General features: G+C 49.1%; 1 protein-coding gene across 2 annotated transcripts in view; it reads right to left on the reverse strand.

The window, feature by feature from the left end:
• Window positions 1-252: 252 nt before the first annotated feature.
• The window catches only part of LOC143955144 (transforming protein RhoA), a 29,670-nt gene continuing 16,377 nt past the window's right edge, over window positions 253-13,545 (reverse strand). The window contains exons 2-6 of one of the 2 annotated variants that reach the window (XR_013269784.1): window positions 7,258-7,415; window positions 7,054-7,174; window positions 5,220-5,350; window positions 1,059-2,656; window positions 253-1,019 (exon numbers count right to left, since the gene is read on the reverse strand). Coding sequence is in view for 1 of the 2 variants with exons in the window: in XM_077465232.1 (XP_077321358.1) it covers window positions 2,483-2,656; window positions 5,220-5,350; window positions 7,054-7,174; window positions 7,258-7,413 (582 nt within the window). In the remaining variant the exon portion in view is untranslated. Of the gene's footprint in view, window positions 2,657-5,219; window positions 5,351-7,053; window positions 7,175-7,257; window positions 7,416-13,545 lie in introns of both variants that reach the window. The other variant, XM_077465232.1, reaches the window with a different exon arrangement.

Consider the following 13,545-nt stretch of genomic DNA (forward strand, 5'->3'; position numbering starts at 1 on the left):
GACAGTTGCCTATGGCATCTCAAGCTACGTTGAGGTCTCATTACTGAACAGAGGTACTACAGGGTGCAACACATTTTTATATAAAAAGACAGGTCCTCTTATTGAACAGAGCTTAGCTACTTTAACAAAAGCTAGAGCTCTACAGTTCTGACAACTTGCCCGGAGCTGATGCGGGGCGAGACGTTCTCCCAGCCCTTTGCCATAGCCACCCTATACCATTTATAGCTCATAAACCGATTCTCACGAGGCTCCTTTCTCAGATTTTGTTTTTATTGTCAAAACATTTTTATTTAAAAAAAAAAAAAAAAAAAATCTTACCCAGCGATTACAAGTAACAGTTAGATATTCCAATCGTACAAAAACACGAGAGCGACAAAATGATTGGGATCCCTTTGTCGGAGTCTGGAAAGGGGAGGGGTTTTGGGGTGGGACACACCATCACATGTCACTTTACAGTTCCTGCATCCCGGACAAGCCCCCAATTTCCAACAAATTAAAAAAAAACTTGTCACCAACTACCCCAGGAGGAAACATGGCTGCCAGAGAAAGAGGGGGGGGAACCTTCTGCTAGGGGTGGTCACATACACGTCCTCTGGAGATGGGCTGTGGACACGCTGACGTCTCCCTTCCCCCAGTGGAGAAGGGCTGTGGACACGCTGACGCCTCCCTTCCCCCAGTGGAGAAGGGCTGGGGACACGCTGATGCCTCCCTTCCCCCAGTGGAGAAGGGCTGGGGGACACGCTGGCGCCTCCCTTGCACCCCAGTGGAGAAGGGCTGGGGACACGCTGGCGCCTCCCCTACCCCCCCATTGGAGAAGGGCTGGGGACACGCTAGCGCCTCCCCTACCCCCCCCAGTGGAGAAGGGCTGGGGACACGCTGGCGCCTCCCCTACCCCCCCCAGTGGAGAAGGGCTGGGGACACGCTGGCGCCTCCCCTACCCCCCCAGTGGAGAAGGGCTGGGGACACGCTGGCGCCTCCCCTACCCCCCCAGTGGAGAAGGGCTGGGGACACACTGACGCCTCCCCCCCAGTGGAGAAGGCCTGGGGACCCGCTGACACCTCCTCTACCCCCCAGTGGAGAAGGGCTGGGGACACGCAGACGCCTCCCTCCCCCCAGTGGAGAAAGGCTGGGTAAATGCTGACGCCTCCCCCCAGTGGAGAAGGGCTGGGGACATGTCGACGCCTCCCTTTTCCCCCAGTGGAGAAGGGCTGGGGACATGCCGACGCCTCCCTTTTCCCCCAGTGGTGAGGGGCTGGGGACACGATGACGCCTTCCTCTGCCCAAGTGATATGACTCAAAAGCAACAAGCTGTGATATTAAGCTGCTTACACGCCAATCTAATGGTGAACTGCAGAGAAGCAGTGACAGGTCCTCTTTCCTCTGGTGTTGGCAACACACAGTAACTGGGAATTAGTATATGCCCGAAAAACATTTCTAGAAAACACTAACCGGGGGGTCCCCCCCGATATGCTAATTGAGTGGAAGGACCCCATTAGTACACCTCACCCTACCCCAAACGTATCAAATACAGTGCATCTTAACAGTTTGCGGTACAAAGCCAATGTGTAGCAAGACAATTTCTACAAACATACTGAATTTTTTTACCAGGAGCCAAAAAAAAAAAAAAAAAAAAATACAAAAAATTAAAAGATTAAAGGAAGTCCTGCAAATTAAACCCTTTTCACTGCCAGGGGCATTCGCTGCAACCACTGTATACGTCACTGGAAGAGAGGGCTGAAGTTATGTGTGTAGTGCTAATCTTGCCGTCTGTAAGAGCGAACAGACCCCGCCTCATCATATCTTGGGCGGGTCAGTGGGAGGATCCAGTTATGGGTGGAGCTTGCAGATTGGTGTACAAAGCCCCGGCTTATATCTCCAGGATCCAGTTATAGAGGGAGCTGCTGGCAGTACCAGCAACGGCATACCTACCCCCTCCCCCCTCCGTGTAGAGGACACGGCGCTCTCAGTCTCGGCAAGCGACGGTCCTCCCGCCCCAGACTAGATAGAGCCGGGAGACGGCGCGGTGTCTACAGCACTTTAATAGTGTATAAATAAAGAGCTGGTTAATGAAGCCTTAAAAAGGGGTCCCCCCTGGGGGTACGGATTGGCATTACACTGGAATGTCTGAGTTAGTCTGGTGCGTATGAATCCTGCCGCTAACAGTGAAGTTACAAATAATATATTTATATATAAATCAAAAGAAAAAAAAAAGTTGACTTTTTTTTTTTTTTAAATACTGGTATGAAGATGACTCTTTTCTTTATAAAATCTCTTAACTCATTACAGAATAAATGGAAAAGACAGGCCAGTAAGAACACTCTAAAGATTAATAAACATCACTTCGAAGGTTTTTGTGTGACGGTAAAGATGCCATGGGCTCTCCCCGACACGTGCTGACACCCCTCCCCCCTCGTCTTATGAGGTGGGGGGGGGGTATCGGGGGTTGGATTGTGTGCGGATTACGGCGTGGGTTTTGTTCTCGTTAGATGAGAAGGCACGTGGTTTTCTTCTTGCCACGTCTGGCTTGCAGAGCCGCCCTTGTGGCCAGCTCGAACACCTCTCGGACGCCATCTTTTGTCTTAGCAGAGCACTCCATGTAGCCGTAAGCCGAGATCCTGTTAGCCATGTCACGCCCCTCCTCCGGTTTTACCGGCTCCTGAAATAAAAAAGGAAACAGCCAGGGAATTAAATACAGAAAACAGATCAAAAGATACATTGTGTACGGTTGGTGTAAAAACAAGTGGCAATTTTTTTATTGTGCTGGACATTCTATACCGAGGGCAGCCCTGCCCTGTATACTCCGCTGGATGATGTACACCACGAGAGACTAAAATGATACTCTACTTCACACCCCTTCATACACTTCACACCACTCATCAAGAGACTAAAATTATATACTTGTTACATAGTTACATAGTAGGTGACGTTGAAAAAAAGACACAAGTCCATCAAGTCCAACCCATGTGTGTGATTATATGTCAGTATTACATTGTATATCCCTGTATGTTGCGGTCTCTCATGTGCTTAGCTAATAGTTTCTTGAAACTATCCAAGGCCCCCGCTGAGACCACCGCCTGTGGAAGGGAATTGCACATCCTTGCCGCTCTTACAGTAAAGAACCCTTCTACGTAGTTTAAGGTTAAACCTTTTTTCTTCTAATTTTAATGAGTGGCGATGTGTCTTGTTAAACTCCCTTCCACTAAAACGTTTTCTCCCCATTGTGGGGTCACCAGTACGGTATTTATATATTGTGGGGTCACCAGTACGGTATTTATATATTGTGGGGTCACCAGTACCGTATTTATATATTGTGGGGTCACCAGTACCGTATTTATATATTGTGGGGTCACCAGCACGGTATTTATATAATGAAATCATATCCCCTCTCAGGCGTCTCTTCTCCAGGGAGAATAAGTTCAGTGCTCACAACCTTTCCTCATAACTAATATCCTCCAGACCCTTTATCAGCTTTGTTGCCCTTCTTTGTAGTCGCTCCATTTCCAGTACATCCTTCCTGAGGACTGGTGCCCAGAACTGGACAGTATACTCCAGGTGCGGCCGGACCAGAGTCTTGTAGAGCGGGAGAATTATTGTTTTATCTCTGGAGTTGATCCTCTTTTTAATGCCAATATTCTGTTTGCTTTGTTAGTAGCAGCTTGGCATTGCTGAGCCCATCATCTACTAGGACCCCCAGGTCCTTCTCCATTCTAGATCCCCCCTTCATACACAGCTCGTCTGTACGTTTGATATTCACCACTCCAGTCTGTACCCTGTGTTGTATGCAATTATACTACATGCTACGCCAGTCTGTACCATGCACTATATACTATACATTACTCTGGGCTGTACGCTATAGACTGGACACCAATTCAGTCTGCAGCCTGTGCTGTATGCTATATACTCCACATCATTCTAGTCTGCAGCCTGTGCTGTATGCTTTATGCTCCACATCATTCTAGTCTGTACCTTGTGCTGTATGCTATACATCCCACATTATTCCAGTCTCTATCCTATGCTTTATACACCACATCATTCCAGTCTCTACCCTGTGTTGTATGCGATATACTCCATGCCACCCCAGTCTGTACCCTGTGCTGTATGCCACACATTCTACATCACTCACGTCTGTACCCTGTGCTGTATGCCACACATTCTACATCACTCAAGTCTGTACCCTGTGCTGTATATACACTCTACATGACTTCAGTCTGTACTGTGTGCTATATACTATACATTACACATCACTCTGGGCTGTACGCTATATACTGGACCCCAATTCAGCCTGTACAATGTGCTGTATGCTATATACTCCATGCCACTCCAATCTGTACCCTGTGCCATACAGCCCACATCATTCCAGTCTGTACCCTGTGCTGTGTGCCATACAGCCCACATCATTCCAGTCTCTACCCTGTGCTGTATACCAGGAATATGCAAGTGGCCGTCATGCTTGTGGCCGTCAGAGTCTTGCTATGCCTCATGGGACTTGTAGTTCTGCAACAGCTGGAGGTCCGCTAATTGCATATCCCTGCTGTATACCATATACTCCACATCATTCCAGCCTGTACAGTGTGCTGTATATTTACTCCACATCAGTCCAGCCTGTACACTGTGCTGTTATATACACGCCACATCATTCAAATCTGTACGCTGTGCATTATATACACTCTACATTATTCAAATCTGTACACTGTGCTGTATTATACACTCTACCACATTCCAGTCTGTACACTGTGCTCTATGCTACATAATTTTAAGGCTTGAAAGCCTTAAAACTCATACTTTTTAGGCATCTTTCCCCTGCCTCATGTGCGACATTGCTTTGCCTTTTTCTACATACAGTGTACTGGGGGGGGAGGGGTTTGCCCACGTTCTAACAGTACCTGCCCCTGTCTAGAGATTTATACAGCAATACTTCGGATGTAATTTAGGAGGGGTGCTGACAAACAGCAGGGGGAGACGTATATAAATCTGGACCTGCAACAATCATGAAAAGATTGAACAGCAAATATAACATTAGATCGATCTAAGATGGCTTCAGGTAAAAGTAATTTGAAATCTTCTGTGCCTGGGAAACATTAGAGTTGCCCCTTTAACTTATTCTGTGAATCGCACATTGAGGGACACATTTAAAAGACATTTTGGGGTCAGGTTTATTATACAGAAGGCCCCTCCCTTCCTTCGTTGCTCCACCCATTTCTATGGGGACATTTACTCACCTGTTTCATCTTTGTTAGCTCTCGGCGGGTGTGCTCGTCATTACGCAGGTCCTTCTTGTTCCCCACCAGGATGATGGGCACATTGGGGCAGAAATGTTTTACTTCCGGAGTCCACTTCTCAGGGATATTTTCTGTGGGGGAGGGGGAAAAAAATATATATAATCATCGGAGCTCATCTCACCAAGCCCCCCCCCAGAACACAGCAGACAGGAGGGAGGATTTCGGGGGGCAGCTGCTGCATCTCCACAATTCTACATTAAATATTTAAAGACCAACCCTAGGATAGTTTAAAATTTGCATTACAAATTTTGGTCCCTATGCAAGGAAACAATATAATTTTTTATTTTTTTTAAAGATAAAAAGGGACTTCCTGATTTAATAAAGTACTTTGGAAAAGACAATGACAACACTGTTTGCATACAAAGAGCGTAGCTATGCCCAGGTACCCAGGGGAGGCATCAGGGAAGCACCTACATCGCTTCTTGAGCCCCCGGAACAAACTGCAACTCCCGTGATGCAGTGTGAGCTGTATATATATAGGCAACGATGTGAGTGGGCAGGCGTGAATGGGTGTTAAAGACCAGGGGTCTCCTGGCTTGTTGGTCAGGGTGGGCTGGACAGATGAGAAGTCTCCTGACTTGTTGGTCAAGGTATGAAGTCAGGGTGGGCAGGACAGACAAACTGGCCCCTGGTCTGTCAAAGTATGAGCTCACTGTGGGCATGACAGAGCAGGAGTCTCCTGGTTTTTGTCAGTCAGTCAAGGTATGATGTCATAGCAGGTGCGACAGGCCAGAAGTCTCCTGGCCTTTGTCAATCAAGATAACGTCATGGTGGGCAGGATAGACCAGGAGTCCCCTGGCCTGTTAGACAATGTATGACGGCGTAGTGGGCGGGGTAGACCTGGAGTCACCTGGCCGGTTGGACAAGGTAGGTTGTCATTGTGGGAAGGATAGACCAGAAGTCTCCTGGCCCATTTGACAAGGTATGATGTCATGGCGGGCAAGGTAGACCAGGAGTCTCCTGGCCCATTTGACAAGGTATGATGTCATGGCGGGCAAGGTAGACCAGGAGTCTCCTGGCCCATTTGACAAGGTATGATGTAATGGTGGGCAAGGTAGACCATGAGTCTGCTGGCCCATTCGACAAGGTATGAGGTCATGGCAGGCAAGGTAGACCAGGAGTCTCCTGGCCCATTCGACAAGGTATGAGGTCATGGTGGAGCGGAATAAACCAGAAGTCTCCTGGATCTTTAGACATGGTATGATGTCATGGTGGGAGAGGTAAACCAGAAGTCTCCTGGCCCTTTAGACAAGGTATGTCGTAGTGGGCAGGGTAGACCAGAAGTCTCTTGTCCTGTCCAAGAAGTTAGGCAGTGAGAATAGCCAAGACAGGCTGGGAGTCCGGGTTTCCAGGTCCTCCAGCTACAGTCAGCCGTGACACAATTATGTCACCACTGGTAAAAAATGGACCACAATGGGGAAGTTACATGACTGGTGACCTGGGGAGGATGTGGGTACAAAACAGGAAATATGGGACACATTGAGTCCTTATTACTCCAGTTTTTGGAAGTGATGTCACAGTGGCTGCCACATTGCATAAGAAAGTAATTTGAAGAAGGGTAAGCAATGTAATTTAGGTTGCGGCCTATAGTGACCAATCATATGCTTATTTCGTTTTCCCAGAGAATGAACGCTGACACCAGGTTGGTCACTAGAGATGACATCCTCACATTTGTTTCCATTTACTTTTCTCTAGCAGTTTTCTTTTTCCTGCTCCCATTAAAGATCTCCAGATCAGAGAATTCCCCTGGTCACTTTGGCCACCCAACACTTACCTAAACTGTCAGGACTATCGATGGAGAAGCACATTAATATAACATCTGTGTCTGGATAGGACAGAGGTCTCAATCTGTCGTAGTCTTCCTGTCCGGCTGTGTCCCACAAGGCAAGTTCCACCTGTAGGGAGGACAGAGAAGGATTATTGTCTGGACAAGCGCAACACATGCAAGCTCCACCCCCAACCTGAACCGTCCACCTACCTGTTTACTGTCCACTTCAATGTCAGCCACATAGTTCTCAAACACTGTGGGGACGTAGACTTCTGGGAATTGGTCTTTACTAAACACTATCAGAAGGCACGTCTTCCCGCACGCTCCATCTCCAACGATGACGAGTTTCTTACGGATGGCAGCCATGTCTGCAGAGAAGAGAAATGGATCAATAAGCATCCCCACACATCTATCCATCAATATCTGAGCAACAACATGGCAGAGCTCAAGAAAGGAAGGGTGACCCCTGGAACTCGCACATCTATGGTGTCCTGCTGCAATGAATGGAGTGGCAACCTCAGCCTGGACTCTGAACAGGCCACGCCCCCAACATGTTTCACTTCGTCCCCCCAGAAGCTTAGTCACGGGGAATGGCAGAGCTCACATTCATCTTGCTGCTGGCCAATTCCCCTCATCCCCCCAACATGCATACCATTCCCTAAAGTCAAACTCCGGGATTAGTAAATATCACCTAAAGCCATTCATCATGTGTATTCTTCTTTAATCTCGAGGTGATTTGTGTATTTCGTTCAGATCTGAGAAGTAATCCAGTGTGACTTCCTGTAATAAAGACCGCTGACTGCTACGCTCTCTCCTTGTGCAGGAGGCCTGGTCTCATCTCCGCCCCCTCCCTGTAGTGGGTGGAGTCTAAGCCCCTCCCGTGAGGGGGGGAGGGACTACTGGTTTTGTCTGCCCTTTCTTGTACATTTCTATGGGGAGCTTGTAGTGGGTGGGGTCTGCTGGGCCCCTCCCACAGCTCTGCTTGCTCTCCTTGTGCAGGGTGACTGGTTTTGTCTCCTCCCTATCCTGTAGTTTTCTGGAGGCAGCCTGTAGTGGGTAATGTAGAAAAAATGATCCACACTCCGGTTGTTGCCCTTAAAATTTCTTCATTTTATCAGTTGACAGGTTTCAGCCTATAAGGCCTTAGTCATAGGGTTATGGCTAAGGCCTTATAAGCTGAAACGCGTCAACTGACAACCTGCATTTGTTCCCTGTGGCTATTCAATAAAATGAGGAAATTTTAAAAGCAACAACCGGAGCGCGGATCATTTTTTCTACATTACTCTACTCAGCCAGCGACTGTGGATCAAGTACCTGGGAACTCTGCTATGTGGTGTATGAGTTGTAGCACCGACGTCTGTTTATACTTTAACCTGTAGTGGGTGGGGCCTGCTAAGCCTTCCCCATGGGAAAGGGGACTGGTTTGGTCTCCGCCCTAGCCTGTAGTTTTCTGCAGGGAGCCTGTAGTGGGTGGGGCCTGCTGGGCCCCTCACTCAACTCTGCCCTCCTTGTGCAGGGTGACTGGTCTGGTCTCCGCCCTTCCCTGTAGTATTCTGTAGTGGGCAGAGCCTGCTGGATCTCTCCCACAGCTCTGCTATCATAGTCATTTCACTAAACTCGGCACTATAAACTTGTCTCCCCCCCCCTCATTTCAGTCTTATAGGGTTGTGACCTTGCATGGACCCCTGGGAGCCCCAGGGTAGCCACCCTTATGTGCATGCTGGAAGGCAAGACTACCATCCTACATGCCTGGGCTCTGCGCATCGGCACAAACAGGCAGTGTAAAGCTCAGAAGACAGGACATGCATGTGCTTTGTGTACGGCGTCTGCATTGAAGGCTCTTTTACTTTACAAGTATTCACAATTACATTTGATATATTTCATAACGATTTATATTAACCACATCACTGAAATATTTGGTGCAGAAGAGCCGCCTTGCAGCCATATCGCGTACTAGCTACAATACCCGGCATTTCCAGGTAAGGGGGCGCGTGCCGCCGGCGACTCTGCCTTACTGCGATCACACAGCAGATGCCGATCGTCGGGAAGACACACACAGGACAGAGCTCTGCCCATGGAAACAAGGCAGAGCTCTGGCTGGTCAGCGGGGAAGTAATGGATTCTCTTTCCCCACAAAAGCAGGAAATAAAATCCATCACTTCCCTTAGTAAAAGGGCCTTATGAGTTGCTTTTACTAAAGGGAAGTGGTGGATTTTATTCCCTGGCACGCTGGCTAGGCACACAGTTAACCCTTTTATCGCCCGAGATGTTAACCCCTTCCCAGCCAGTGTCATTAATACAATGACAGTGCATATTTTTAGCGCTGATCGCTGTATTATGCCGTGTACACGCGACCGGACTTTTTGACGGACTAGGTCCGACGGTCTTCACAACGGACTTTTGGCAGAGGTCCGTTCGAAAAGTCTGCTCGTTTTGAACGTGATGACGTAAACGGGACTAAACAAGGAAGTTCAATAGCCAGTAGCCAATAGCTGCCCTTGCGTCGTATTTGGTCCGTCGGACCAGCACACAGACGAACGGTTTTCCCCAATTTTTAGTCCGTCAGATTTCAAACATGGGGCCGGCGTCATTGGATTTGACAGCAGCAGGAGCCAATTGTAGCAATGCTATCAATCCACCAAATTAGGACCCGAGACACCGGCTTTTGCTGATGTGCTCATCCCCGGGACGAGATAGAGGGGGTACAGGTAAGTAAATGGGGGCTTCAGCATTACAGGAGGTTTTTTACCTCAATGCATAGAAGGCGAAAAACCTTGAAGGCTTACAACCCCTTTAAAATTGCATCACACCTCACTAAACACGCACAGGACCCCTTTTTATGACCGCATCAGAATCGCACTGCATAGATGTGAACGGCCTTCATCGTAAATGTTATTTTACTTGAAATGCGAATTTCTGGAACGCATCTAAAACGCATCAGAGTTGCATCAGTGTGAACCAGGGCTCAATGTTTTTTTCTTTGCTGGACCCGCCCAGTGATGACGAGTCAAAAGGGGCAAACATCTTCAGCAGGAGCAAAGACCACAATGAAAAGCTGAAAAAAATAAAATAAAAAAAATATTTGCCTTGTTTAACTTTTTACATACAATAAAAGTCTAAACACTGTTCTGCCCTTTGAGAGGGGTTCCCCTTTAATGGAGGAGGCAGTTTGTCCTCCGTGGTGCGACTGAAACGTTTACAGCAGAAAGATTTGATGTCACCGCGGAGTTGTCAGCACTGAAGCAAGTTATAGGACGACGTATAAAGCAGAGACGATTCCCAAACATCTGGAAGAGATTCCGCACCGTCTGTCACTTACCCGCACCGAGCGTGACTCAGGACAACCTACACCAGAGCGACGGGCGGATTGGAGACGAGCAGAGAGAGAGAGGAGCTGCCAGTGCAGGACTCACAGGAACTGCCCTGCCCAAAAAGGTCATCATTGTTTTACAACAGAGAACAGGCGGCTGTCGCTGGCAGCTCATTTCACAGCAGCGTTTCCTGCGCCTGTCTGTGTCGGCTCACTTCCCGTCATACACACTGACAGACCAGAGGATGCACAGAGAAGACAGACGCAGGAAACACAACCAGGCCAGGCCAGAGGCTGCACAGCGAGGAGAGCGAGCACACCGACAGGTCACGGTGGAGGCTGCACTGAGAAGAGAGCGAGCACACCGACAGGTCACGGTGGAGGCTGCACCGAGAAGAGAGCGAGCACACCGACAGGTCATGGTGGAGGCTGCACAGCGAGCACACCGACAGGTCACGGTGGAGGCTGCACCAAGAAGAGAGCGAGCACACCGACAGGTCACGGTGGAGGCTGCACCAAGAAGAGAGCGAGCACACCGACAGGTCACGGTGGAGGCTGCACCAAGAAGAGAGCGAGCACACCGACAGGTCATGGTGGAGGCTGCACCAAGAAGAGAGCGAGCACACCGACAGGTCATGGTGGAGGCTGCACCAAGAAGAGAGCGAGCACACCGACAGGTCATGGTGGAGGCTGCACAGCGAGCACACCGACAGGTCATGGTGGAGGCTGCACCAAGAAGAGAGCGAGCACACTGACAGGTCACGGTGGAGGCTGCACCAAGAAGAGAGCGAGCACACCGACAGGTCATGGTGGAGGCTGCACAGCGAGCACACCGACAGGTCACGGTGGAGGCTGCACCGAGAAGAGAGCGAGCACACCGACAGGTCATGGTGGAGGCTGCACCGAGAAGAGAGCGAGCACACCGACAGGCCAGGCTGGAGGCTGCACAAAAGACAGTATACACACCGACAGGCCAAGCTTGAGGCTGTACAAGACACTATAGACACCGACAGGCCAAGCTGGAGGCTGCACAAAAAAGACACAATGTACACACCGACAGGCCAAGCTGGAGGCTGCACAAAAAAGACACAATGTACACACCGACAGGCCAAGCTGGAGGCTGCACACAACACAGTGTACACAACAGGCCAAGCTGGAGGCTGCACAAAAGACACAATGTACACATACACACACAGGCCAAGCTGGAGGCTGCACAAAAGACACAATGTACACACCAATAGGCCAAGCTGGAGGCTGCATAAAAGACAGTACACACACTGACAGGCCAAGCTGGAGGCTGTACAAGACACCGTATAGACACCGACAGGCCAAGCTGGAGGCTGCACACAAAACACAGTATACACACAGACAGGCCAAGCCGGAGGCTGCATAAAAGACAGTGTACACACCGATGGGCCAAGCTGGAGGCTGCACAGTGAAGATACACAATAAACACACAGACTGAGGGGTGCACAAAGAAGACAGATGCAGAAAACACACTGACAAGCCAGAGGCTGCACAGAGAGGAAAGGCCTAGTAAGGTTAGGTTCACATCGATGCAGGTAGTGGTTGATGCATTTTCCCAGTGCGTTTTGCAGGGGGGGGGGGGTTCCACATGCAGTTGACATTTTTAATGCATTTTACAAGGTGTCTGTTACGTGGAAGAAACAAGCAAAAACACAGCAAAAGTCTATGAAACCAAAAACACAGCCTGATGTGAGCAAAATAAAATCCCTGCCCCTTCCAAAAAAAAAAAAAACGCACTGTTTGAAAATGCACAGATGTGAACGTGACCCACAGGAAAGCATGGTAAATGGACTGAAGCACGAAGCTGAATAAAAGCACGGGTGTGAACTGAGCCTAAAAACACAGACAAACCAGAGATTGCTGATCGAAGATACAGTTAAAATACACCAACGAGTCAAGCTGGAGGCTGCACAGTGAAGACACCCAGTAAAACACACCGACAGAACGAGGGTGCTGATAGATGACACAGTAAAAACACTGACAGGCCAAGCTGAAGGCAGCACAGTGAAGATACACAGCAATAAGCGCAAAACCAGCAGACTGAGGGGTGCACAAAGAAGACAAGAGTAAACATACCAACAGGTCAACTCGAAGGCTGCACAACGAGAACAAACACATTAAAAAGCACCAACAGGCTGTGCCCGGGGCTGTACAGAGAAGACAGATGCAGTAAACATACCAACAGGCCAGGCTGGAGGCTGCACAAAGGAGATACAGTAAACACTGACAGACCCAGGAGGCTGCAGATAGAAGACACAGATAACACAGCAAAAGGTCAAGCTGAAGGCTGCACAAAGGACACAGGAAGCGCACCGACAGGCCAAGCTGGAGTCTACACCATGAAGATACACAGTCAACACACTGACAGACCGAGGGGTGCTCAGACAAGACAGATACAGTAAATACCTCAACAGGCCAAGCCAAGGACTGCAGAGGAGAAATACCCTTACTGTGTTTGTGCACCCCTCGGGTGTGACATAAAGAAGACAGACACAGTAAGCACACCAACAGGCCAAACTGAAGGCTGCACAATGGAGACAGACAGAAGAAAAATAAATAAATACACTGACAGGCCAGAGGCTGTACAGAGAAGACAGACCACGCTGGAGGCTGTACAGAGAAGACAGACATGGTAAACACAGAATAGACATACCAACAGCCCAGGCTGTAGGCTGCACAAAGACACAGTTAATACACCGACAGATCAAATGTGAGCAGAGAAGGCAGATAAGGTGAAAATCACCAACAGGCCAAGCCGAAGGCTGCACGGAGAAGACAGACATTAACAGACAGTTCAGGCTGGAGGCTGCAGAGAGACACAGTAAACACACCAACAGGCCAAGCTGAAGGCTGCACAGAGAAGACAGATATTGTAAACACAGAGCAACACACACCCCAACGGCCCATGCTGGAGGCTGCACGGAGACGCAGTAAACACATAAACGGGTCAAACATAAGGCTGCATGGTGAAGACAGACATAAATGCCAACAGGCCAGACCAGAGTATGAACGGAGAAGACACCATTAACGCACCAACAGGCCAGACTGAAGGCTGCACAGTGAAGAGAAACAACTTAAAACCGCCGGCATGATGGACCTGCGTAGGGAAGACAAACACGGCCAGTTTTGTCTGTTACACCTCATTAGTGCCATACCCGGGG

Source organism: Lithobates pipiens, unplaced genomic scaffold (assembly GCF_037356315.1).
Source record: "Lithobates pipiens isolate NorthernLeopardFrog02 unplaced genomic scaffold, aLitPip1_a1.2 Scaffold_319, whole genome shotgun sequence".
Taxonomy (NCBI): domain Eukaryota; kingdom Metazoa; phylum Chordata; class Amphibia; order Anura; family Ranidae; genus Lithobates; species Lithobates pipiens.